This window comes from Colobus angolensis, unplaced genomic scaffold (assembly GCF_000951035.1).
Source record: "Colobus angolensis palliatus isolate OR3802 unplaced genomic scaffold, Cang.pa_1.0 Scaffold405, whole genome shotgun sequence".
In the NCBI taxonomy this organism is placed as follows: domain Eukaryota; kingdom Metazoa; phylum Chordata; class Mammalia; order Primates; family Cercopithecidae; genus Colobus; species Colobus angolensis.
In genome coordinates, this window is record NW_012117433.1 from 2,120,666 (window position 1) to 2,146,743 (window position 26,078).

The 26,078-nt window shown below is 52.2% G+C and overlaps 1 protein-coding gene across 4 annotated transcripts in view; it reads right to left on the reverse strand.

The window, feature by feature from the left end:
* PFKP (phosphofructokinase, platelet) overlaps positions 1 to 26,078 on the reverse strand; it is a 37,847-nt gene continuing 11,769 nt past the window's right edge. For 3 of the 4 annotated variants that reach the window (XM_011955998.1, XM_011955999.1, XM_011956000.1), the window contains 12 exons: positions 25,272 to 25,336; positions 24,373 to 24,442; positions 24,042 to 24,188; positions 20,629 to 20,699; positions 18,590 to 18,677; positions 17,048 to 17,200; positions 7,080 to 7,244; positions 4,654 to 4,715; positions 3,779 to 3,890; positions 2,209 to 2,308; positions 980 to 1,082; positions 1 to 356 (listed from right to left, as the gene is read on the reverse strand). In XM_011955998.1, the coding sequence (XP_011811388.1) occupies positions 227 to 356; positions 980 to 1,082; positions 2,209 to 2,308; positions 3,779 to 3,890; positions 4,654 to 4,715; positions 7,080 to 7,244; positions 17,048 to 17,200; positions 18,590 to 18,677; positions 20,629 to 20,699; positions 24,042 to 24,188; positions 24,373 to 24,442; positions 25,272 to 25,336 (1,266 nt within the window). In that variant the 3' untranslated portion in view covers positions 1 to 226. Of the gene's footprint in view, positions 357 to 979; positions 1,083 to 2,208; positions 2,309 to 3,778; positions 3,891 to 4,653; positions 4,716 to 7,079; positions 7,245 to 11,770; positions 11,924 to 17,047; positions 17,201 to 18,589; positions 18,678 to 20,628; positions 20,700 to 24,041; positions 24,189 to 24,372; positions 24,443 to 25,271; positions 25,337 to 26,078 lie in introns of all 4 variants that reach the window. The other variant, XM_011955997.1, reaches the window with a different exon arrangement.

The following is a 26,078-nucleotide window of genomic DNA, read 5'->3' on the forward strand; positions in this document are numbered from 1 at the left end:
TTGGAGTTGTAGGCAAACGTTTAATACGCACGTCTGAAAGCATGAGACACGGTCCACAGACAGCACGCACTGGAGCTGGTGGGGCACACGGGCGGTGACAGGTGCTTGCTGATTAGGTATTAATGTCAATAATACTTGCCTAAAGTGCTGATAAATAACTTAAATGTTACAAAAACAGATGGTCCACGGTGAGTCCAGGTTGCAGGCACATGCAGGCAGGACTGGGTCAGACGCTCCAGGGTTGCACGTGCTCTAGCTGGCCTGAGTCTGACACGTCGTAGCTGGCCTTGTACTTGGCCAGGATTTTCATGAGGGGCCGCAGCTTGAGCCACCACTGTTCTTTGGGAATCCTGTGCCTGCGGAGGGAAGAGGGGACAGCAGTGAGGCTGGGAGATGCCACGGCCAGCACAGTCGGCGGTCTTGCCAGAAACACGGGGTTTGTAGGGTCGGCTGAATCAATTAGATGATAAAGCCAATTTCAGGGTCAAATGAAACCACTGTTTTTATATTTTTAAAACTTCTTCCCAAAGACCTCGTGGTGGTTTTTTGTTGTTTTGAGATGGAGTCTTGCTCTGTCCCCAGGATGGAGAGCACTGGTGCAATCTCAGCTCACTGCAACCTCTGCCTTCCGGGTTCAAGCGATTTCTCCTGCCTCAGCCTCCTGAGGAGCTGGGACTACAGGTGTGTGCCACCACGCCCGGCTAATTTTTGTATTTTTAGTAGAGACAGGGTTTCACCATGTAGGCCAGGCTGGTCTCGATCTCTTGATCCTGTGATCCACCCACCTAGTCCTCCCAAAGTGCTGGGATTATAGGCGTGAGCCACCAGCCTGGCCAAGACCTAGTATTTTTTAACTGAGCTTCAGAAAAGCTAGTTCCTCAAACCCCTGAATGAGTTGCTGAAAGCAACAACAATGGCCATTCCCCTGTCCTGTACTCACATTGGCTGGGTTTGCTAAGGTAGTAAGACCCCGACTTACTCAAAATCCGTTTGCTTCTTCAGCTCTGCCACAGGTTGAAAAATAACATTTCTTTTGCTTATTCCCAGCACACAAACGGAATCATCGGTGGTAAATTTTTTTCCTATAAAAGATTTAAAAAAAGATTAACACCCTGTCACATGGGCAGGTGGGGGAACAGAATCACGGGGCGAGATGAGAAGTGAGATTCCTGGGAACCATGCTGAACATGGCCTGGAAGCCCGGGGGAGGCTGAGAACAGCTGCGCAGCGTGGCCAGCGCCCGGCCTGGGCTTGTGCAGCTCTGCTCTTGTGGGATTGCCCTGATGGCTTCCTGGAAAGAAGCTTTTCTTTTTTCTCTCAGTGGAGAGAATTTTTCACTAAATAGTAGAATAGGGAAATTAGCTTAAATTATGACAAAACACTAATAAGAAATTGATGCTCACAAATATACACACTGAGAGGCAAGAAGCATCCATAGCTAAAACAGCAAAAGAAAATCGATGTAGAATCAGTCAATTCTTCAAAAAGACAAACCGACTGAAACTATTCCCATCCCTGTTTTTTGTAGACTGTCATTCTTCTAAGTCGGACATGGGCAGTGATAATGGTTTGCCCTAATAAAAGCACACATCTGGTATGACTGAAGAACGCTGAGGGGGGTGAGGGTGAGAAAGATGCTGGCACAAATAGCCACTCAGGAATGAGTGGGGACCAGCCATGTTGGAACCATTAACAAGAGTATTATAAAAAATAATGTTTTTTTAAACTTTTCAGTTTATCTAAAGATTTGTTAGAATATGTAACTTACAAAACTGATTGAAGGAAAAACATGCATAGTTCTACAAACATGAACAATTCATTCAGCAGCCAAATCTTCCTCAAAACTGGAAGTTCTGCTGGATGGACTTCCAAGGAGGTTCTCCTAGCAAACATCCAAAAACCAGAAGGCCCCACTTAAACTGTGAGGGAGACTGCAGGCTGACGCTCAGGATCTCCAGAGCAAAAAGCCTGCACAAAAAAACTTCAGGTTGAATCTAGCAGTGATAAAAGAGAGCATGTCACCCACGCCCAAGCTGACCTTATCCCAGGAATCCAAGGTTGGTTAAATAGCAACACTCAGAGACCAGCAGGAGTTAGAACATCACACGCAGCTCAGTACTGAACTGAAGAAGGAACCAGCACCCTACTTCTCCCCGATAGGACAGCATTTTCACCAAGGCAGACTGCCTCCCTCCCTGGACCCCTTACCTCTGCCCCGGGCCTCCTTGAGTTTCGCAGTGATCCACTCCATAGCTCTGGCAGAGATTTTGGTTCCAAAGTTTCTATCAAACGGAGAGGGTGCCCCACCCTGTTGGTGGTTCGAGTCATATGAAATATCAGTTATACAGTAACACTTTGCTGTTCAATAGAAATGATGATTTCTGTTTCACAGAATTCATGTTTTTATTTCTAGGTCTTTATGGATAGCTGGAACAGAACAAAAAATCTACGATTCCTGTAGCCTGAACTCAGCCTGTTAAGCAAAAGTATCAAGTGTTCCCCCTGTCCAGTAAGAGGAGGATTTTAACAAATGGAACGAGTCAACTAACAATCTCCAATATTTTAAAATCTTCAATCAGGATTTCATAAACTCATCTGGGGTGGGGATGGGTCGCAGCTTTAAGAATCTGATAACCGTTGTGGATTCTTCAACAAAATCACACATATGCCTACTATTTCATCATCATTTCAGGGGATTCATAAGCCCTCTGGAATAAATTCACGGGCTCTGGTTTAAAAGTATAAAGAATAATAGGAGGTAGGCCGGGCGCGGTGGCTCAAGCCTGTAATCCCAGCACTTTGGGAGGCTAAAGCCTGTAATCCCAGCACTTTGGGAGGCTGAGACGGGCGGATCACGAGGTCAGGAGATTGAGACCAGCCTGGCCCACATGATGAAACCCTGTCTCTACTAAAAATACAAAAATTAGCCAGGCCTGGTGGCACACACCTGTAGTCCCAGCTACTTAGGAGGCTGAGGCAGGAGAATGGCGTGAACCTGGGAGGTGGAGCTTGCAGTGAGCTGAGATCAGGCCACTGCGCTCCTGCGCTCCAGCTTGGGCGACAGAGCGAGACTCCGTCTCAGAAAATAAATAAATAAATAAATAAATAAATAAAAGGAGGTGGTGAGGAAGGAGTGTGTGCGAGTTAGGAATGCTGGACCGCTGTGTCCCAGGCTCAGCTCAAGACATGCGTGTGTCTGCATGCAGCTCATTCTGATTTGGGATAAGTGTCAAGTATATTACATGTCTGATAATCCATTTTAAATCTTAGGAAGCTCCAGTTTTTAATAAGCATTTTCAAGTAATGGGGGCGTCACTGTTTTCATGAAAGCCGACAGCTCCCTTAAAATCCCCATTACTTAGATGTTTTGGCAGGGCACGGTGGATCACGCCTGTAATCCCACCACTTTGGGAGGCTGAGGTCAGGAGTTTGAGACCAGCCTGGACAACGTGGTGAAACCCCATCTCTACTGAAAATACAAAAATTAGTTGGGCATGGTGGTGGGCGCCTGTGCTCCAATTTACTCAGAAGGCTGAGGCAGGAGAATCTCTTGAACCTTGGGAAGTGGAGGTTGCAGTGAGCCAAGATCGCGCCACTGCACTCCAGCCTGGGCAACAGAGCGAGACTCTGTCTCAAAAAAATAAAAGTTAAGATGTTTTTTATCATCTTGGAATTTACTTATACATTTTTCCCTAAAATGGCTAAAACAACAAGACATTAATCTTTAAAAATCACGCGACAGTGGCCTTGCGGGCCCCTCATGCAGTCTCAGGCCTACCTGCTGCATGTGGCCCAGCACGTTCTTCCTGCAGTCAAACACGCCTTTGCCCTCTTCCGAATAGAGCTGGTAAATGAAGTCGGTGGTGTAGTTTTCACTGCAGCTCTCATTTCTGAAACAAGCGGGAAGGAGCCACTTTGTTTAGTGTGCAGCGGGCGCGTGGCTCCCTGCTGGAGGGGACGGGCCTGGGAGGCTGGCCTCCCGCGTCCCCTGACCTACGGTGAGTCTACATCAACGCCAGTCCCTCCAGTTCACGGTTTGGCTTTCTGCAGTTTCAGTTACCCATGGTCAAGTGGTCAACTGAGGGCCACAAATATTAAATGGAAAATTCCAGAAATGTATTAAGTTTTAAATTGCACACCATTCTGTGTGATGAAATCTCGTGCTGTCTTGCTCTGTCCCACCCAGAACGCGAATCATCCCTGTGCCCTGAGTCTCTATGCTGTCTGTGCCTCCTGCCCCTGAGTCACTCAGTAGCCACCTTGGTTATCAGATGGTTATCAGTACCCACCCCCTCATGTATACAGGGGGCGGGTACTATCCCCAGTTTCAGGCACCCACTGGAGTCTTTGGACACATTCCCTGAGGCTAAGAGGGATGACTGTATTTCCTTCTTCCTTCATAAACATCAGGTACTAATCAGAGAAATGATTGTGAGGTATCTAAAAGAGTAAGACTAGAAAGCAAAAATTTTAGTTGTCTAAATGCGGGCAAGTCTTTAGAGCAACGCACCACAACTCTCTTCTGCATCTGCTCAGCGTGTAGTGACTCCAGTGGCAAAGAAATTACCACTCATCCAGCCCAAAGTCACAGACCAGAATCTAAGAACCGCGGTGTGACGGTGACCGTAACATGAGCCCTGGTCTCTCTCTCACCTGAGCACAAGGCCCCTCTGGATGGTGGTCTTCATTTTCTCTGTCAGGTGCTCCACATTGGACTGGAAAAGAGTATTTTGTTAGACAATAAACTTCTGCTAAGCACCTACTGTGTACCGGGCCCTGCAGGGCGGGAAATGCCAAACGCGTGGTGGCGAGCGTGGCCAAGGAGGCTGCAAGCTCTCACGGCTCGGGTCTCGGAGCCTCTCCCACGCGGGGAGAGCACGTCTGCTGCGATGAATGCCGAGCGCAGGGCACGGTGAGCAGCCCTCACGGGGGCCACTCGAAACGCCTTCCGCAATCAACACGGTCCCTCTGAAGACGATAATTCCGTGACTGGCCTAGTGCTCATTCGTGGCTCTATTGCTCATTTATTTTCATGACGATGTTCTCAGCGTGCTCAGAGGAAAAGAGCGACCTGTGGCCTCTCTATGGAATCTCCTATGACAGCCTGATGAACAGTGTCTGACCAAAGAATTTTGTAGACTCTCATTCACACACAGATTTCTTAAGGCAAAGATTGTCTTAGAAAAGAGTAACAACATCCTATTTCAGATCATCTCGGGAGGATTACAAGAGGGAGGTAATTCTCTAATGACTCATCCTAAGAAAATGGAGATTTTTTACATCTAATCAATCTGTCACTGGGCACGGCAGCAGAATTTCACAAAGTAGGAGGCTGGGTGCAGTTGCTCACGCCTGTAATCCCAGCTCTTTAGGCGGCCAAGGCGGGTAGATTGCCTGAGGTCAGGAGTTTGAGACCAGCCTGGCCAACATGGTGAAACCCCGCCTCTACTAAAAATATAAAAATTAGCCAGGCATGGTGGCGGGTGTTGTAGTCCCACTTACTTGGGAGGCTGAGGCAGGAGAATCACTTGAACCCAGGAGGCTGAAGTTGCAGTGAGCTGAGATTGTACCACTGCACTCCAGCCTGGGTGACAGAGCGAGACTCCATCTCAACAACAACAACAACAAATCATAATTTCTCTTCTTAAGCCGTTGCCATCTTGAGTGCTGGTGAGGCAGGATCTTTGGACAGATTTCTGAAATACGGTCATGAGTCACATAACAGGGATATGTTCTGGAGAAATGCATTGCTGGGTGACTTAAGCCTTGTGCAAACATCCTACAGTGAACTCTCACAAACCCAGGAGGCAGGGCCTGCCACACACCTGTTGTTCCTGGCCACAAACCTGAATGTCTGGGACTGTTGAATACTACAGGCAATTGTGTATCTAAACATGTCTAGATGTAGAAAAGCACAGTAAAAAATACATATTATATATATATTTTAATATATATAATCTTTTTATAAAAAACAGTACACCTGTTTGGGGGCAGCTCCATTATCATCTTATGGGACCCACTGCTGACGGAAACATCGCAATGCAGTGAATGACTCGACAAATACTTGACACAGTGAAGAAATTTGTGATTCACACACATGTCACGTAATTAGTGACACCACCAAGGCCCTTTTTACTTGATCTGTTTGGCTCAGAAACAAGTAACATCCTAACTTTTTAAAAGACAATGGTGCCGGGCACGGTGGCTCACACCTGTAATCCCAACATTTTGGGAGGCCGAGGTGGGCAGATCACAAGGTCAGGAGTTCAAGACCAGCCTGACCAACATGGACACCCCGTCTCTACTAAAAATACAAAAATTAGTTGGGCATGGTGGCATGCGCCTGTAGTCCCAACTACTCGGGAGGCTGAGGCAGGAGAATGGCTTGAACCTGGGAGTTGGAGGTTGCAGTGAGCCGAGATCACGCCACTGCGCTCCAGCCTGGGTGACAGAGCCATATATAACATATATTTATTTATATAACTAAAGACAATTGTTCAAGTTGCATTTTATCTGCCAAGGCCTGTCATCCTGCATGGGGTTTAGCAACTTTGAACACTGCAGGGTCCAGGCCTGGATTCTGCTGTGCCATCGAAGCAGGGGCAGACCCCGGGGTCGGCGACACTCTTCCTTAAAAGAGCCACAGATGCCAAGAAACCACGGCCGTGTCTGTGTCAGTTTAGAGGCAGATGCCAGCATCAGAGGCCTCAAGATTTAAAAGAAGCTGCAGCAAGCTTCAGAGCCAGTCACAGACGTGGGTAATGACTGTCAGCGGAGGCACTCAAATCGTTTGTGACAGAAGTGACAAAACATTAACTACACAACAGACTACATCAAAAAAACAAGCTTGTGTTTCACACAAGAGACTAGAAGCTGTCCTCAACCAGGCACGTCCGCCGTCACCTGACGCTCGGGAGAGGCACCTGGGCGATGCGAAGGGCATCAAGCGTGGCGTGTTCTGTAGCACCTCCGTCTCCATGCCCCCTTGAAAAGCAAACCACCCTAGACACGATGTTTCACTCCGCAGCACCGAGTGGATCCCAAGGGGACGGTCCCCCAAGGCCAGCCCCATCACATACCTGCAGATCCCTGATGTCGAAGGGCTCTTCGAAAATGTATGCGGCATCGGCTCCGGCCGCGAGCCCCCCCATGTTGGCCAGGTAGCCACAGTAGCCGCCCATGGTCTCGATGATGAACACGCGCCGCTTGGTTCCGCTGGCGGACTGCTTGATGCGGTCGCAGGTCTGGTCACAGAGAAGAGATCAGTCACTCCAGCCCAGGGCCAGGGTGCACCCGCCATCCCAGAGCTCCCCGACGAGTGAATGCAGCAAGGCCCCCCACCGCGCCTGAGCATGCGGTCCCAGCATCGCAGAAGTGAAGGGTGTGCAGCAGCCGGGATGTGCCCTCGGAGCGGGTGTGAACATGCCCCCACCCCGCCCCACCGCGGCAGCCACCTGGAGGTGACCTCGATGACCTGTGGTGGGGGCCTGGCCATCTGCCGCTCCCTTCTCCCAGGCCCCATAGGAGGAGACTGAAAAGACGACCCCACAAGCCAGCTCCCTCCACGCTGCTCTCTGACTGTCCCTGCTGAAGCAGCTTTCACCAGACACAGACACCGTTAGGTGTGAGCTGAGAAGTCAGGGGGCTGTCACCTGCCAGCTTAGTCCATGGGAACAGCTGTGCTATTCTATTTTCTTCAGAAAAGCTCCCTGTGATTTTAGAGCTGTAGCCATCTTCCATCCATCGGTGAATGTTACGTTTATAGAAATTCTACTCAAAGGCAGACGGTGGTTCTCAGACCCAGGCGCCTGGGGAAGCCTTTCGGATGCATAGGCATCAGGTCCCAGAGCGAAATGTCTGCCATCAGCCCTCCACGAGGAACCAAGCTCAGCAGGGAGGAAAACAGCAGAGAAATGCATCGGCAGCCTTCACACCCACACACCAGTCCGGGCTGCAGCGCCCTCTCCTGGGACTCTGCAAAGCCTCTGCTTGGGACTCAGCTCCCACCCTGGCACCCTGCAATCTGTTCACACAGACTGCAGACCCATCTATAAAAAACATAAATCTGATCCAGTTCTTGGTTCATTCAAAACCCTTTGCTCACTTCAAGTACACGTCAAGCCTTTCTCGGGAATCCCTGGCCCCACCTGCTTCTGACACCAGGTCCGGCTCTAGCTCCAGCCAGCCCAGGTCCTCCTGGGGCCTCTGGATATGCTGGCCACTGTGTGCATCACATTCAGGCACAGTGGTGGGCGGGAGAGCGGCCCCCAAAGGAATCCCGGTCCCAATCCCCGGAACCTGGGAATGTTCCCTCATGCGGTGATAAGGGTGAATCCTGAGGACTACCCAGGTGGGCCCTAAGTGCCACCACCTGCATCGGCAGAGGAGGGGTGCAGAGGCTGAAGGCCCTGGAGCAGGATGCTGCGCACCCACATGGGAGGAGGCGGAGCCAGGGAACAAGGCGAGCAAGGCCCGCAGCTCTGGGCACCTGAGTGGGCCACGAGGGACTCTCCTGGAGCAAACACTGTGGCCTCAGCCCATGGCTCCTGCCCTCCAGAGCTGTGCGAGAGTGAGTATTATTTTCCAGCCCCAGGTGTGTGGTCAGGGTCACAGCGGCCACGGGACACACACAGGTACCTTTCTCAGCTCTGACCCAGAGGGAAATGTCATTTCCTCAGAAAAACGTTGCCTGGTTTCTAGGACCGCAAAGTTCCCTCTGTCAGGGGCTCTCGGGACACCCCATGTCCTCTCTTCATAGAAATCACCCCGGTGTCCCTCCCTGCAGTTACCTCCTGGCTATTTGACTTGCAGTCCTCACTAGGCTGCAAATTCCATGAGGGCAGGAACTGTGGGCTGGACTCACACCACTGCACCATCAGCAGGACCCAGCCGAGCCCCCACAGCAGGCGCTCAAGAAATGCTTGTCTCTGAATGACACAAGCACAGTCTTCTCCAGCCAGCCAGCCAGCCATCCGTCCGTCCATCTGTCCTGGTCAAGGGCTGATCCTGCAGGATTCCCTAACCGGCCTCCATGGGACTCAGCCAAGAGTAAAAGCATGAAGTGGGGGTGTGGACTTGAGACTGGGAGCCACATGAGAGTCTATGCACCAAAGTTTAACGCCCACTGGGAAATTTTCACTTGAGTACTTCGGATGAAATTTAAAAGCGCACTTTGTTGAATAAACACAGGCTTGATTAAACCATTCCAAACTACACTTCGTTTCTTTGGCAGATTCTTTTCCTCCCAAAATAATTGGTTGATGTATTCAAAAGTGAACACGGGCTCTAGTTAGAGGGCCACTTTGCATTGTGTAGAAGCCGAGATAGGAAGAGAAACAGGCAATGGGAAGAATTTCCGTCTTTGTGCTTAGGAAGGACAGAGAACAGAAACCTGTCAAGGGTCCAAAGAGCCCACAACTGCCTTCTAGAAGGGCCAGTGCAGAATTCTGAGGATTTCACTGTTCCACCTGTACTGGGTCTCTCTCTAGTTGCGATCTAAGACTTAAGATGCCGTAAGGCTTTAAGACGCCCTTTGTCTTAGACAATCCTGGGCATGGGAAGGAAAATGTGGGTGGGGCATCAGGACTCCCAGAGGCACAAAGCCTCATGGGTTATTTTTCCAACTGAATCTTCCCCCGCAGCCCACCCTGAGGTGGGGAATTCCTGTCACTCATTCAAAGAATGACATCAACTGCTTAAAGGCAAAAGAATTCTGCGGGCAAGCAGCTCTCCCAAGAGGCTGATTTGTGCCCGAGCGTGTCTGAGTTCTGGTCCCGCCAGGCTGCCGCTGTGGGTGCATGGAACAGCACAGCCCTGACACCTGAGCCACACCCCAGACCGTGTGCTCCTCTGAGTGTAAATGCAGTGACAGCTGGGACGAAAGAGTCCGCCTTTGCTGGAGCTTAGATACAGCTTTCCTGAACTCTCTCATTACCTAGATGGTATCTTAAGCCTGAATTAGCTTCTAAAAATAGCAAGTCACTCTGGCGGTGCCTCAGGCAATTAGTCAAAGTTGCACTGACAAGAAGAAGATCCCAAGCGTGGCCCTGCCTGCCTGCAGTGTTTCACGGAGGTGCCTCCCTGGCTTCCGAGTGGACAGAAGGATGGCAGAGGGCTGAGTCCCAGGCCCGGCACGTGGACAGCAGCTGTGAGTGGCACTCGTCAGGCAGAGCCTGTGACCTCAGCCGTTCTTGCCACACAATGGGATGTGCCCGGCAGACACAACCCCCTGCAAGGGCACACACACAATCCTGCTAGGAAATTCCCCAAGGAGTCCCATGGGAGCGAGAGCCCCAGGCTACAGTTCCAACATCACCAGCACTTTGCTCCATGGGTGTGGTGTCAGGAAACATAAATTGGTGGTGAAACATAAGGTGGCGTCTGCTACAGCGTTAAGGTAGAAAAAAGCCACTGACTTCTCTGTGAGAACCACCTTGCTCTGGGAATCTGCATGGAGGCCAGTCTTCCCATGACTGGTATCCCTAACGGCAGCCGAGCCTCTGCTGATGTCGGTGGCCAGATGCTGCAGGGGGTGGGGGTCCCGTCCCTGCTACAGCAAGGGACCTGCAGCAAAGCACAGCCGCTGGCCGGGCTAGTGCTGCGCCGCGTGCGGGGTGCGAGGGTGGAAGCATGTGTGGACATCTACAAGGTGCTAAAGGAGAGCGAAGCCAGCGACGGCCGGACCCCAGTGGCATTCAATGAACAGGAGTCAGGCGCGGGGCCCAAGAAGTCCAGGGAACGAGCCGGGGCTAGCCTCTGCAAGGCCAGCACAGCGCCAGGGAACGCGACAGGGAGAAGCCCAGGAGAGAGATGGCCCTCAGCTCGAGTGGGAGACACAGGAGGCTGCAGCTGACCTCACGGCCCCTCCGCTCCCTTCCCTGCACTGGAAGTCAGTTCTGAAGGAAGAACCTGGAACAGAACTGTTGTTTTCCAAGGTTCTGTGCCAAGCTGAACTAAGTGTCTCCAACAGGGCTGGGAGTTTTCACTGCACATTCTGGAGCTGGTTTGGACGTGAACATCTAAGGTAAAGGCCAGCGGCTGCTCTCCAGGAGGCACCAGGAGGCCAAGCCACTGACGTGACCCCAAGTGCCAAGGTGGCCACCGTCCCGCCTGCAGCTGAGTGAGGACCCTCTCTGCAGCAAAGGCCTGTGGAACTCCCACAGGTCCTCATGTCCAGCTCATGACCATAGAGGTCAGTTTATCAGGGGCTGGAGGGGCCACCATGCGGGTGTCAGCACCACGCCCATGACCGGCAGAATCCACTCCTCCCAAAGCACACGTTGGTGAAACTGCCTGCCCAGGAGGGCATGATTTCGGCACTCTAAAGAACCTCTCGTCTCACCAGGAAGGCTGTGGTTCCAGGCAGCGGCCCCCAGTGGGCACGGCTCTGTCCCAGAGCTCGTACGTACCAGGCACTCAAACCCCTTCCTGCAGGCTCCCACAGCTGGCCCTGCAGCCTCGCTCCTCAACGCAGGCAGGAGGGGCAGGCTCCAGAGAAATGGCGCTCACCGCTCCCCTAGTCTAGGTGGGATAGAAACACGACCCCAGGGACTGGATACATCATCTCCCTTTTAATCAATAAACACAAGTTCTCCCTAAGGCAGAGAAGCTAAAAAATTTACCCTGTTCTGGCCAGTGTAACCGACATAAAGCCAAGCTAGCAAAGGGTGGGGGGAAAGAGTAGTAATAAATCTGGCTCATCTTAGCACAGAAGAAACAAATGGCTAAAATACATGAAAGAAAGCAATGGGAGGAAACGGGGTTCTCTTACCTGGACAACAGCATTCAGGCTAGTGTCGGCGCCCAGGCTTATTTCTGTGCCTGGGACATTGTTGCTAATCGTGGCCGGCACCACACACAGGGGGATGCAAAGCTCCTGGTGGCGGCCTCGCGCCTCGGCCATGTCGCACGCACTCTTGTAAGCCTGAAGCAGCAGGGCCAAGCGGTTAGCGGGGGTGCCGGGTGCTCACCTGCCAGCCCCAGGGCCTGCGCTGAGGTCCAGGAAGGCACAGGAAGGGCCTGAGTCACCAGGGGAGGCCCGTTCATGCAGGTCAAGGGGCCAAGGGGAGCTCTGGAGGCTGTGTGGGAGCAGGACAGGCCTTGGCGACACAGGGGGCTGCCTGGGCACAGCCCAGGTCCTCATGAAAGGGGAGGCCTGCAGGCAGCACAGCAGGGTGGGTGTGAGGCAGACAGCAGAGCAGGTTGCAGGCAGAGGTGAGTTAGTCACGAGCGGGACAGCTCAGCTCTCAGGGTATCTCATCATGGGTAAGCGAGGCCAGGGCGGTCAGGACGTTTAAAGGCAAAGCCAGTCCTGTAGCTTTCTGCAGGCAGGCCACGATCAGCGGGATGGGGCCCACAGCTGTAAGGACCACACCAAGTGACCGCCTTCATCGTGCAGAGGCGGCCTCCACGCGCAGGCAGGGAAGGAGGCATGCAGCTGGATTACCGGCGGGCCACACTCAGCCCCACGCCACACCTCTGCACACCTCTGTTCTCCGGCGGGAGGCTGCCATTTCCGCCCTCGGGAAGCCGCACGCAAAGCCACACAGGCGAGCAGGAACCTGAGTTGCTGCTCTGGGGTTCCACTGGGAAATGGGCTCTAGTGTCTGAAAGGGGAGCGGTTCTGGAGCCCGTGTGCACCGGGGTTTTTCAGACTCCACCTCAGGGTGTTAACCAAGGTAACAGCTGGACAGGTCCACACGTCCACTGTTCCCACCTCCAAGCGGCCCCACACAGCAAGGTGTTTTTGTCATCCACTTGGTGGCAAAACCAACTATTTATGGTTTTGGACGTCTCCCTCTTACTATGAATATCCCCACATCTGCTGCAGAAATGCTACTGTTGGGATGCAGGGCAGGGCCCACGTCTCCCCAGGAGAGTTGGATAGTGAGCGACCCAGGCTCTGCAGCCCTGGTGCAACCCAAAGCATCCCAAGGCCAGGAGCCCATGTGGGCCGAGGGCTTCGGACAGTGGGTGGAGATGCATGGCAGGTGAGTTCACAGCGTGGTGGGTAGGAGGGTAAGTTGGTTGGGTCAGTGCTGGGTGACCACGAGGTGAGCTGTGAGCAGGGCGACCACAAGGTGAGCTGTGAGAGGGGCCCCCGCACCCCATGGCATGGCCTCCATGTCCACCCAGGCCCAGCACATGCCCAGCTCTTGGGCTGCTCTGTACAGGCTCTGCCTTGCAGGCTCTGGCCATGGTAGTATTTGCAGGACTTCAATCCAAATGCCAGCCTGCTTCCCAGCCAGAAACACTCATCTGGGGACACTCGCTGGCCTGGTGCCCAGGATGTGGCCCCGCCAGCACCACCACGTGAGGGCTCCTTATGCTTTTCAGACAGGTGATGTCACTCCTTTACTGTGGAATACCCCAGCTCAGGACTGACCAAGACTGGCTGCGGGGAGCTGGCTGCTTCTCCAAGAAGCCCTCGCTGGAAGCCAGAGGGTGTGGGTGACCTGGGGCCAGGAGGGGCCTGAGGCACACAAGAGGGCAGGTGGGGGGGTCTCGGCTCCTTAACTCCACATGGAAATCTGTGGGAATGGCCACATTGCTGCAAATCCTCTCTCCTCTCTTCCCTATCGCTCCTCTTTTCCTTCCTTCAGTCTCCAAAAAAGGAGAGGGAAGCTTCAAGACGGGGGAGACCGTGCCCAGAAAAGCATAAAACTCTCAAGACCAAACACAGCCGGGCCCCTAGGTCCGTGGTGGGGCCACTATGACAAGGAATTACAAGGCTGTGGTCACCGCCACCTTCGCGACACCTGACAGCAGCGTGGCACCCACCTACTGTGTTTCTGGTGTGACCTGATCAAGCTTACAGGACAGAGTAATGCACCAGCCAGCGCTAAGGAATGAAAGGAGTCCAACCGAAACTCCCCGCAGCCATATCCTGAGAATGTGTAACACCTGCTCTGAGGTATTTCATTCATTCTGTTCTGTCCGGAAGACCCGCTCGCCAGCACCGCACAGATTCTGAGGGGCTGTGGCGTCAGCTGAGCATCAATGCTGGCAAGAAGGAAATCACGAGTGAGGATGAGGACGCACGCGTCCAAAGCAGATGATGACTTCACCACATCAGATCCGCCCAGGGCTTCTGCAGCGCAACACGGCCACGTCCTGAGCCAGACTCCTACTGTGGAGCCCGCCCTGTGCTTGGAGGAACTTTCCTCAGCGTCCCTTGTCTCTAGCCCCAGGTACTGGGAGTATCCCTTCTCCCAGTTCTAACCAGAAACCTCCCTGGACGATGCAAACATTCCCTGGGGCACAATCACCCCGATGAGAATCACCGAATTTACTGAACAACTGGAGACATCCACAGACCCCAAACATAAATGCTGCCCAGGGTCACAGAGGGTGTGGCCGGACAGGGAAGAGACGCTCACTCCCACACGTCCTCAGCCTCCGACAGCTTCAGGACAGTGGCTGGAGCGACCCGAAGCCATCCACATCAAGTCGCCTCACGCCCTCATTTCCTGAGTTTGCCACCAGCTCCTGTTCTATGGCCAGACAAGCCCAGTTCAGACCCAAATCCAAACCTTCTCAGGATTCACCCTGTTTGGCCATCAGTAAACAGGGCTCTGGGGAAAACAGCTGCCATGTTCACATCTCGGTCCCTCTCCCTTCAGGGGTCCAGAGGGACCCTCGGCAGCTTTCTTGTCCCTGCCCCGGCTCCCGAGCAGCTGCAGCATTCGCCAGGGTGACCTCGATCAGCCGGCATCACTCACCCATCACCACCAGACTAGAACCACAGCACTTCCAAGACAGCCTCATTCCTCGGAGCTCAGGAACAGAAGGGCAATGAGGACACACACATACACTTACCAAGGTGGCTGTGCCTGGCCAACGGGAGGCTCAACTAACTACACGCTCCAGTTCTTTCTCTATTGTAATCAGTTAACTTAAGGCCCGGCGCGGTGGCCCATCCCTGTAACCCCCACACTTTGAGAGGCCAAGACAGGGGACTGCTTGAGCCCAGAAGTTTGAGACCAGCTTGGGCAACACAGGGAGACCTCGTCTCTGTAGAAATACAAAAAATTAGCCACACACGGTGGCACGCACTTATAGTCCCAGATACTCAGGAGGCTGAGGTGGGAGGATCGCCAAAGCCTGCGAAGGTAGAGGCTGTAGTGAATCGTGATTGCACCACTGCATTCCAGCCTGGGAAACAGAGTGAGGCCCTGTCTCCAAAAAAAAAAGAAAAGAAAACAAAATTGTTTAACCTAGCTTTGAGAAACTTGAATGAATGAAAAACCGAATTTAAAACAATCGCATAATAAATCACCAGTCCCTCCAAGGGAAGTCAAAGTGGGTGGAACGGATCATTTGTGGGGTGTTTGCCTCACGTATTTTGGTTTTCAAATTTTGACCCTACACATTTGTTACATATTTACATTCTGAAAAAACAAAAAAAAAACAAGTTATTCATAGCAGAGGAATCTGGAATTAAAAAGATAGATTTTCTTCATGCCTGAAAGTGTACATCACATACCACAGGGATCTATATACTTTGTGTGGAAACTTCAAAATAAAAAATGTCACGGGGAGAACAACACCAGCTTTGTCCCACATCTTCAGATGCTCAGCTAACTGTAGTGACTGCTCTCAAATTCTCCACCCATTCCCTCTGGGCAAGTTCCAGTTAGGTAACAATTAGGGAAAAAAGAAGCTTCAATCCCTCCCATTGCACACCCAACTTTCACAGACCCAAAAATCCAGCTAAAGCCGGTGAAAGAGCAGCGAAAGCCATGCTGGAATCCCCTCTGTGAAACAGACACTCATGTTCACGTTCCCAGCGCGAAGGTCAGCCCAGAGCCGGGCCGGCCCCGTAGCAGCAAAGCCGTGACTCCCGTCACCGGGAGAACAGAAGCAACGTCTAGGTCAGAGATTAGTGACTGCTGCCCCCAGAGCCAGCGAACACGGGAAAGCCTGGGCAGGTTTCCTTCGCAAAGAAATTGAAGAAAGTTTTAGATGCTCAGAAAAGCAAGAAAGGAGTGCTAAGCGTTACTTACCGTATGAGCTGTATGTTAAAAGCTTGTTTTTTTTATTTACCAGTGCTAGAAACAAGTTTCACGCCAAGGGTTTACAAAAAAAAAAAGAAAAAAAAAAACTTTGAAAAATATTCATGACAACTAAGTCGCACAAGAAAAATTAAAACTTGAGAATTGCTGAAAAATTTTAGACATCAAATTTTTAAAAAATGAAATGCTTCCGGCATTAGGTACGGATCTTCAGACTCCCACGTGAATCACCAAGTGTGACACACAAACTTGGGAATGGCGGGAATGGCGGCACGTGCCTGTGGCCCCAGGTACTCAGGAGGCTGAGGTGGGAGGATCACCTGAGCCCAGGAGGTCGAGGCTGCAGTGAGCCGAGATCACACCACTGCACTCAAGCCTAGGTGACAGAGTAAGACCTTGTCTCACAAAGAAAAAAAAAAAACAAAAAACAGAAGAATATATTTCTATGTTTTATTATTGTCTCTTGGCAAAAAAACTAAACTAGCCCCAGTATTGCCTTAGATGTAATTTAACATCCCCAGTTTACAAACGGGAAAATGAGGTCAACAGCCAAGACCAAAGAGATAACAAATGCAATGGTGTGTTCAGGACAATACCTACAATTATAAAATATTCAGTTCAATTTCTACCCTCGGCATCAAGGCAGGGGTTCGTCATAATGGGTATCAGAAGCTCAACGAAAATTTAGGCTCAGCATTTAAAAAAAAAGCGGATTTTCATGCTGGTGCAATCACAGGAGACTGCGGCCCAGCCCTCCTCAGCACTGCAGGTACTCACGGGCACGCCCGGGGTCTTGGCCACGCTACGTCCCCCCGGGTGGCCACACAGAAGAAGAGGCAGTAAAACTTTTTGGCAGTGAGATCAAAAATGTTCAGAGTCTAAAAACATACTTTCTAGGGGGAAAAAAGAACGAGAAGCTCTCATTCAGGGTATTTGTAAAAGGCTGTTTCTAGCGCACTGGTAGATAAAAAGGGCCGGGGCCCTCAGTTTTAGCGTCAGCCGGCGCCCGCCTGGTGGGGCACACACGGACTTACGTCGGTGATAGTGTTCAGGGCTGTGTCTGCCCCGATGCTGAAATCGGAACCCGGCACATTGTTGGACACGGTAGCGGGAACCATGACCATGGGCACACAGAACTCCTCGTGCTTCTCCCGGGCGGCTGACAGCTCCAGGAGTCCCAGGTAGGCCTGTCAGACAAGCGTGTGAGTCGTGGGGCGAGAGGGAAGCAGGGAGGAGGGGGTCTCGCTGGGAGAGCCTCAGGGAGAGCCACCTCCACCACAGCACACAGGGAGCACAGTAGGGCGTCACGAAACCACTATGAGACCAACACACAGTGACGTTAAGACCACAGACAAGAATACAAGGATCAGCAGGTTCTAAGCACAAAGGGTGCAGGACCAGATCAGTGAGAAGACTAAACCCCTCATGGGGAAGAGTCCCATTACTTAGGTTCTTACTTTGTTTTTATTTTTTTCTTTTTGAGACAGAGTCTCGCTTTGTCACCCAGGCTGGAGTGCAGTGGCGCAATCTTGGCTCACTGCACCTCTGCCTCCCGGGTTCAAGCGATTCTCCTGCCTCGGCCTCCTGGGTAGCTGGGACTACAGGCACCTGCCACCATGCCCGACTAATTTTTGTATTTTTAGTACAGACAGGGTTTCACCATATTGGTTAGGCTGGTCTTGAACTCCTGACCTCAGGTGGTCTGCCCGCTTCGGCCTCCCAAAGTGCTGGGATTACAGGCGTGAGCCACTGCGCCCAGCTGGTTCTTACTTTTTCTAAAAGTAAATGGAAAGGTTACCATGGGACTAATCTTCACTGAATAGAAAAATATTAGGGTTGGCCGGGCGCGGTGGCTCAAGCCTGTAATCCCAGTACTTTGGGAGGCCGAGACGGGCGGATCACGAGGTCAGGAGATCGAGACCATCCTGGCTAACACGGTGAAACCCCGTCTCTACTAAAAATACAAAAAAACTAGCCGGGCGAGGTGGCGGGCGCCTGTAGTCCCAGCTACTCGGGAGGCTGAGGCAGGAGAATGGCGTAAACCCAGGAGGCGGAGCTTGCAGTGAGCTGAGATCTGGCCACTGCACTCCAGTCCAGGTGACAGAGCGAGACTCCGCCTCAAAAAAAAAAAAAAAAAAAAAAAAAAAAAAAAAAAAAAAGAAAAAAAAAAAAAGAAAAATATTAGGGTCTAGAGTCAAATATGTGATTTTTAAACAAAATTCTAGGTATAACTACCTTACTCTCTAAGTAGCCACTGGACTCTGGACCCAAGAGAGAGAATGACTTCCACAAACCTGAAATACATCAAGAGCTCGCTGAATAGATGAGTCCCAGTTAAGGAGTCAAGCTTTTGCTTCTTGGTTAAGTTACTTTATTGGGAACTGGGTCACTCCTAGGCCACGTCTTACCACCCGCTATTCTGCCGTTCTACAATTCTCCAGCGGCAGCTGGGTCTGGGAACCTATCATCTCGGATCGTGGCCAGTAGCCAACAAGTAGCTTCATGTTTAGCCAACACAGGGCGCGGCTCACACCTGCAAGACTGGCAAGCGGGTGAAGAGAGAAACGGAAACGTACCTCAAACCCGCCGATGATCAGCAGCGCATTGATGCTGTGCGCGCGCATCTGCGTGGCGATCTCCTCCAGGTACTTTCCCGGGAGAACGCTGAAAACAGCCAAATGGAGAATGATGTCAGACACCCCGAGCTCCACGCAGACCGCGGGACATCACGCTGGGAACCGAGAAACCACGCTGGTCCCCACCCAGCCTCCCTCCCTCGTCTGTGGTTTTAAGGAGCGGTAAACGTTTGCCATTTCACGCACGCCACTGTGGCTGGCAGACGGCAGAACGATCAGGAATCTCATCTCGAAACAGTGTTTTCATGAGAAAACAGAATAAAGCATTTCAGCTGATACCTTGACCTAAGAAGAACTCTGCTGCCCCATTAGAAAAAATAAAAATAAAAACTTATAATGATTAACAATAATTCTTTTTCTTTTTTTTTTGAGACGGAGTCTCGTTCTGTCACCAGGCTGGAGTGCAGTGGCGCAATCTTGGCTCACTGTAACCTCTGCCTCCCAGGTTCAAGTGATTCTCCTGCCTCAGCCTCCCAAGTAGCTGGGACGACAGGTGCCCGCCACCACGCCCGGCTAATTTTTTGTATTTTTAGTAGAGACAGAGTTTCACCGTGTTGGCCAGGATGGTCTCAGTCTCTTGATCTGATGATCCACCCGCCTCGACCTCCCGAAATGCTGGGATGACAGGCGTGAGCCACCGCGCCCGGCCCGATAATTGTTTAAATGGAAATTTCCAGTTTCCAAATAACTTACGTATGCATTATCCACTATTGATCTCATTTAAAATCCCATCTGCTCATACTTGCTCTCCCTCCCCCGTGCTATCACCAATGGCACGTGACAGGGCTAACAAGTGCAACACCAGACTGTGCCCCTCTGGGTCCCATCCCAAACCCACCCAAAGGTTTCATGTTGATGGGAAGAAGTGAAGTACTTGTACTCTTGGTAGATTTATAAGGCAAAAATGTTCAGGCTTGGCCATCAGAGCAGACAAATGGATGCAGCTAATTGCAAAATGACCCTGGCCCCTAAGGTGAGGTTTCTTAAGCCTCTTCAGGACAAGCCCAGAACGGCCAGCGAGGCCTCTCTACATCCTCGAGCGCAATGCCCTGGCCAGCTTATCAAGCACCTGCGCCCGGGGAGTCGGCGGCCAGTCCTCAGCCCCAGGACGCACACCGAGGGATGCATCTGCCTCCACCTAGAGCTTTACCGTCTGGGGCACCGACATGCACAGCTCATGAGAACAGCTAGGAGGCAGCCGCAGAGCTAACCCAGCTCTGAGGCTTCTCAGCAGTGGCTGGGAGTACCAGGGTCCTGGCTGTAGAGCAAAGCAAAGGGTGCAGCTAACTCCCTTGGAACTATAAGCCGGAATTACATGGAATCCATCATTTATTATATTTGCCAAAAACCACCTTCCTTCCATATGAAATCGTGATCTGCAGGGATGACAGATATTAACATTCGCACCCCTGACATGATCAAAGGTGAGAAGAACTCAGGCTTCACCTACATTTGAAAATCCCATCGTCCCCAGCGATGCAGGGATGCAAGACTTACTACAGGTCCGAAAATGAGATTTTTAGACTAGAATTCCTTGGGTCCTTTCTTCAGCTGTGGAAATCTGAGCCTCGAGTCACAGCTGCTCAGGGCTACTGTTCCCACCAATGCTACCCGCTATCTAGGCTGCTTTAGGGTTTGCTTAGAGTGCTGTCTCCACGGCTCCGTGACACCACTCATCTTTATGACCTCCAAGTGGAGGCTTTAGGCTTGCCAGTTGGCTCTCAAATGAATGGAAATATGAATTAGAGGAAGGCATTCACAAGTTACCTCCTCATCTCTTTTACGCCCTGGGATGCCTCCCCAGCTCCCTGGAACACAGGCAGTTCCACTGGAGGGAGGACCGGTAACTACCTGCACCCTCCCTCAGGGGCGCCTTTACAGGAATCGCAAGTGGCATTGGCACCTAGCAATTCTCTCCCAGAACACGGCTCTTCCTTCTTCCTTAAAAGCAGGTCAGGGAGTCAAGATCTGGAAGTTACCGTTTTGTCCCAAGGATGGAGCCTCCTTGGCCGGTCCAGCCCCCGACATCTGTCCAGCCGATTTCTTTGATCTAATGTGCAAACACAGAATGAAACAGCTAAAGTGAACAATGAAAGGCAAGTTAGAAAGTACTACAAACAGCTTTCTGTGCTTTTTCAACAGGCTGCATTCAGGTAAAGATTTGAGACGCAAGGCTGGGCGCAGTGGCTCATGTTTGTAATCCCAGCAATTTGGGAGGCCGAGGCGGGCAGATCACGAGGTCAGGAGATCGAGACCATCCTGGCCAACACAGAGAAACCCCGTCTCTACTAAAAATACAAAAAATTAGCCAGGTGTGGTGGCGGGCGCCTGTAGTCCCAGCTACTCAGAAGGCTGAGGCAGGAGAATGGCACGAACTGGGGAGGCAGAGCTTGCAGTGAGCTGAGATGATGCCGCTGCACTCCAGCCTGGACGACAGAGCAAGACTCCATCTCAGAAAAAAAAAAAAAAAAAAGATTTGAGAGGCGTGTGAGACAGCATTTATCGCGATGCCTGGATGAATCAAGGCAAGAAAGAGAAGAACAGCAGAGGGGCTGCATTCTCCCTGCCTGTCAGGGCGTCTGCATCTTACCCCCAGCCACGTGTGAGATACGTCAGCTCCCCATATCCCGCCACCGGCAATTAAAAGAAAAGTAACATGATGGTTTCTAAATCGGTAAAAGATTAAGGGAAAATTTCTTTTCTTACAAACTAGGGAGAAAAAAAGGAAAACAGATTACTAAGCAAACTAATGTAATCACAGAAAGAGGATGCCACTGCGAGGATGGCACGGCCGCAGGAAGAGAACCTGTGGGGCTTGAACCCCAGCTCCGAAGCTTCCGGTCACGAGATTCCAGGTAAGTTCACGGATTTGGTGGACGCACTGCTATGCTGCAGTGAGATCTCCAGGTAAATTACAGTAGAAAAAAGATCATTCTATATCAAAAGGTAAATATTGTACAAGGTGTGTGTGTGTGTGTGTGTGTATATATATATATATTTGACAGAACCATATAAATCAGGCTTGTTTTTTTCACATAAATCAGTTTTGAGGGCAATATTTCTTTAAATAAAGCAAATACCAGTTTTAGGCCAATTAATCTTTACAAGTCTGAACAAGAAAGACGGGGAAACAAGACCCACCACCCAGGACAGAACGGTTCCTCATCCGGTTCCTGCAGCTGAGATGCAGGTGGATGGGCCAACATGGAAAGGCGGCCAGCGGTGGTGGAAGGTGGATCATCTGTGATCCCGGGGATGCCACTGGGCATCTCCCCCCAACTCTCTGCCACTCCTCAGTCTCCTGGGCTGGGGTCTCCTCTTCCCACCCCACTCTTAACAATGGCGCCCTGAGGACTCGGTCCCAGACCTCCTCTCTCTCCTACCTGCACTCAGGCCCTCAGGGAAGCTCTGTGAGTTCTGTGCCTTTAACTACCATGGAGACGCTGAATCCTCCCAAACCCATGTGCTGAGCCCACCGCTCCTGAAGACGCCGGGACACAGCGGCCTACTGCACATTTTTGGCCGCAGGACACACACCTTCACCCGGCATCCCCAGTCCTGTCCTCGGCCGCGGGACACGCGCCTTCACCCGGCATCCCCAGTCCTGTCCTCGGCCGCGGGACACGCGCCTTCACCGTGGCCTCATGGGTCTCCACTCCTCATCCTTCCCGAAAGCAGCGTGTCTCAGGGCTTCCCGTCCTCTTAAGTTGCAACTCTACCCTTCCATGTGCTCAGGCCAGGAACAGGAGTGATTCTTGCCTCCTCTGTGTATGCCTGCGTGTACCTAGCAAGCAAATCCCACGTGCCCTCCGTGCCCTCAACATCTCCAGACCCTTGGAGGTTTCCTGCCACCTGCACAGTAGCCAGTCTGGACCCACCATCTCTTGCTAGGTGACTGCAAAGCCCCAGCTGGAAGCCCTGACTCCTGCCTCTGCCTCGATGAACACCAGAGAGTCCCTTTAGAAAGCTCTTGGTATGGGCCAGTCCCCGCTCAGGACCCCAAATCTCACAAAACATAAAAACCAACCTCCTCAGGCTGCCCACAAACAAGCCGGCCCCGGCCCTGCAGTTCCCATCCTCACGGCCCTGCGCGGGCTCGGAGCCCCTGTCCCTGGGAGCCCCTGTCCCTGGGAGCATCAGCTCCAGAGCATCCTTTCCCTCCGCCTGGGATGAGTGTCCCTCGAGGGTCCCAAGAGCCGCCTGCTCATCTTCTGACCTGCAGCGTGGGAGCACCTTCCCCAGCGTGGCTGTCTGGGGGAACTCCAGCAGGCCCTCCTCGGCGTGCCTCTGAGCACTGCTCACTGTCCAGAGAGCAGGGGGGTCCTCAGTCACTGTCCTCTCTCCCCGTCTAAAATGCAGTCTCCACGGAACCAGAGAGTTGTGCCTGCTGTGCTTACTCATTTAATTCCTCAGCATAAGAACTCCACAAAGTAGGAGGCCGGGCACGGCGGGTCACGCCTGTAATCCCAGCACTTTGGGAGGCCGAGGTGGGTGGGTCACCTGGGGTCAGGAGGTCGAGACCATCCTGGCCAACATGATGAAACCCCCATCTCTACTAAAAATACAAAAATGAGCTGGGCGTGGTGGTGCGTGTCTGTAATTTTGGCCACTCAGGAGGCTGAGGCGGGAGAATCACTCGAACCCGGGAGGCGGAGGTTGCAGTGAGCCGAGATCACGCCATTGCACTCCAGCTTGGGCAACAGAGCGAGACCTCATCTCCAAAAAAAAAAAAGAAGAATTTCACAAAGTAGATATTTGTTGGCTAATCAGATAAACAAATAGCCACCAGTTCAGCCCCTGGTCAGGAGCTCAGAATCCTGTTTCCAGTCCTCCCTCATGCACTCAGCCCAGTTGGCGTCCCTGTTCCTCAGTTTTCTTGTAAAGAAAATGGGGATAACATCTTAGATTTAGTGTGAGGCTTCAATGGGTGAACACGTGTAAATCCCACAGAACAACTGGGTACAGCACACATCAAGAGTGTTACCCATGTTCACTAAGGTTTGTATTTCAGTGGTGCTTGTGCATCCCAGACACTGCCTACTTTCCCTCCAGTGCCCGGTTTAAACCAACCACTGCCTCCGAGACGACGCCACCTTCCTTCTCACCTAATGTCAGGGCCATCAGACCCCAGAGGCACTGCCATCCCCCAGCACCTTTTCAGAAAATTCAAAAGCACATCACACCCTGGGCTCCATTTGAGGGCCTGAAACCTATCTTAGGGTGAGATTTCACTCCAGAAGCAATGCCTTAAATAAGTAGTCATTCAGTCACAATGTCACAGGATCCTGGACTGAGGCGTGAAAAGGCGTGAGGGCCGTGGAGGGGGCCCCCCCCATTCCACTGTGCTCAGAGCCAGGGTGTCTGCCCGCCTATGGCATCCTGGGTGACTCACCTGGCCCTTGGCGAAGCCATCAAAGCCATCGTAGATGGCGAGCATCCTGTGGCCGTCGGCAATGCCCACGCGAACAGCTGAGCGCACGGCTGCGTTCATCCCGGCCGCGGGCGCCCCCACGTTGATGACAGCCACGTTGCAATTGGTCTGCAAAACAGAAGGCGGGCGAGCACTGGGTCACAGGCACATGCGAGCTCGATTTGCTGCACACTGTGGCAGTGGCCCATGCCGTGCCAGGCCTGAAAACCGGTGGCCTCATTCCGCGAGGCAGAGGCCATGAGGGGAGGCCCGCAGCAGAGGTCGGGGGCATCGCGGGAGGCCGGCCACCGACCTTTGGGATCTGATCGTCCGGCAGCTTGATGGCGAGTCGCTTGTAGGTGTTCAGGTTGCCCGCAAAGCTCCTAAAGGAAGAGGGTGTTGTTGGATCAGAGTTGGGAACACCACACACAACTTGGGGCTCATGCAGAGAAAAGCGGCTTATCTGCCAGCACTCAACGTGTCTGCCAACCATCTGGGCAGGAGGAGGAGGCCTCAGGATTCCACGCGCGCTGCAGAGCCCTTAACCGCGACCCGCGGTGCTGTCCGTGTCTGGAGGAAATGGACTGAGAAAAGGGTATGCTTCTACACTTCATAACTTTCTCTTGCAAAACGAGGGCCACAGCCGGGTGCGGTGGCTCAAGCCTGTAATCCCAGCACTTTGGGAGGCTGAGGCGGGTGAATCATTTGAGGTCAGGAGTTCGAGACCAGCCTGGCCAACATGGTGAAACCCTGTCTGTACTAAAAATACAAAAACTAGCTGGATGTGGTGGCACGCGCCAGTAGTCCCAGCTACTCGGAAGGCCGAGGCACGAGAATTTCTTGAACACGGGAGGCAGAGGTTGCAGGGGCTGAGACGGTACCACTGTACTCTAGCCTGGGTGACAGAAGGAGACTCCGTTTTTTGTTTTGTTTTGTTTTTAAAAGGCCATAAGTCACCTTGTGCCTCGCATCTCATTAGCTCCTAAACCACCACCACCTTGCCAAAAAGGACCAATGGCAACTTTAGAAAATGATTTCTCTCTAACCAGTCACCAGGGCCTGCTACTGCAAACGTGGTGCTGTGAGTCCTGCCTGACTTTCTGAGTTTTCACACTGACATGGAATAAGCACAAGCCTTAAGCACGTTTGCAGTGGCCAGGCCCGAGCGGTGTGTGTTCCTCACAGAGCGGAGCTTTCTCCAAAGCACCTCACCTCCCTCGGAGCCGAACCGCATCTTGAAATCTCCTCTCGTCCATCGCCTTCTGCACATCCTGAGTCTTTTAAAACGATGAAAAGAAGAAAGATGTGTCAGAACTTGGTGCACCATGGATGGGGTGGGTGGAGGCTGGCTCGGTCCTTCCCACCAGTCCTCTCCAGTCTGACCCAGGCCGCCGGCAGCCCCAGGGTTAATGGTCTAGACGACCGGCCACCAAGTATGACCTAATGCTGGTTGGCAGCCACCCCCTCACTGCCCGGCTGTGAGGTCAGAGCCCTGGGGTCTGCTTAGCTCAGGAGGCTTCTGAGGAAAAAGAGGAGGTGTCACCTGCTGTTTATGGACACAACATTGTGAAGATTTAACCCAAGAGAACAAAGCCGGAGGAAATGAAATCTCTCAGGCATGGTTCTAAGGAATTCTCAATTTGATTATGGTGGGGAAAAACAAAACAAAACACAGCAGCTCACTGGGGGATGCGGGACGGGAGTGAGGTCACAGCGGGCGGGGGAGCAGAGGGGCCCGGATGGATGCCCTGGGACACGGGGCTAGGACTGATGCATGCCAGGCAGCCCCGGGCAATGTCAGGATCTCGGGCAAGTTCTTTCTCATTCTAAACTTCAATTTCCTCCCCTGTAAGATGAGAAAAACACTCCTACTTTCAGCAATCTCTAAGGTTATTCAAACATGTCAGACCCTCAGGAAGACGCCTGACAAACAGCAGGTGCACAGGTGCACAGTAGTGGCTCCCTCCGCTTTAACAACAAAGCCACACAAGGGTGGTTTCAAGGTCAGGGCAAGTGACA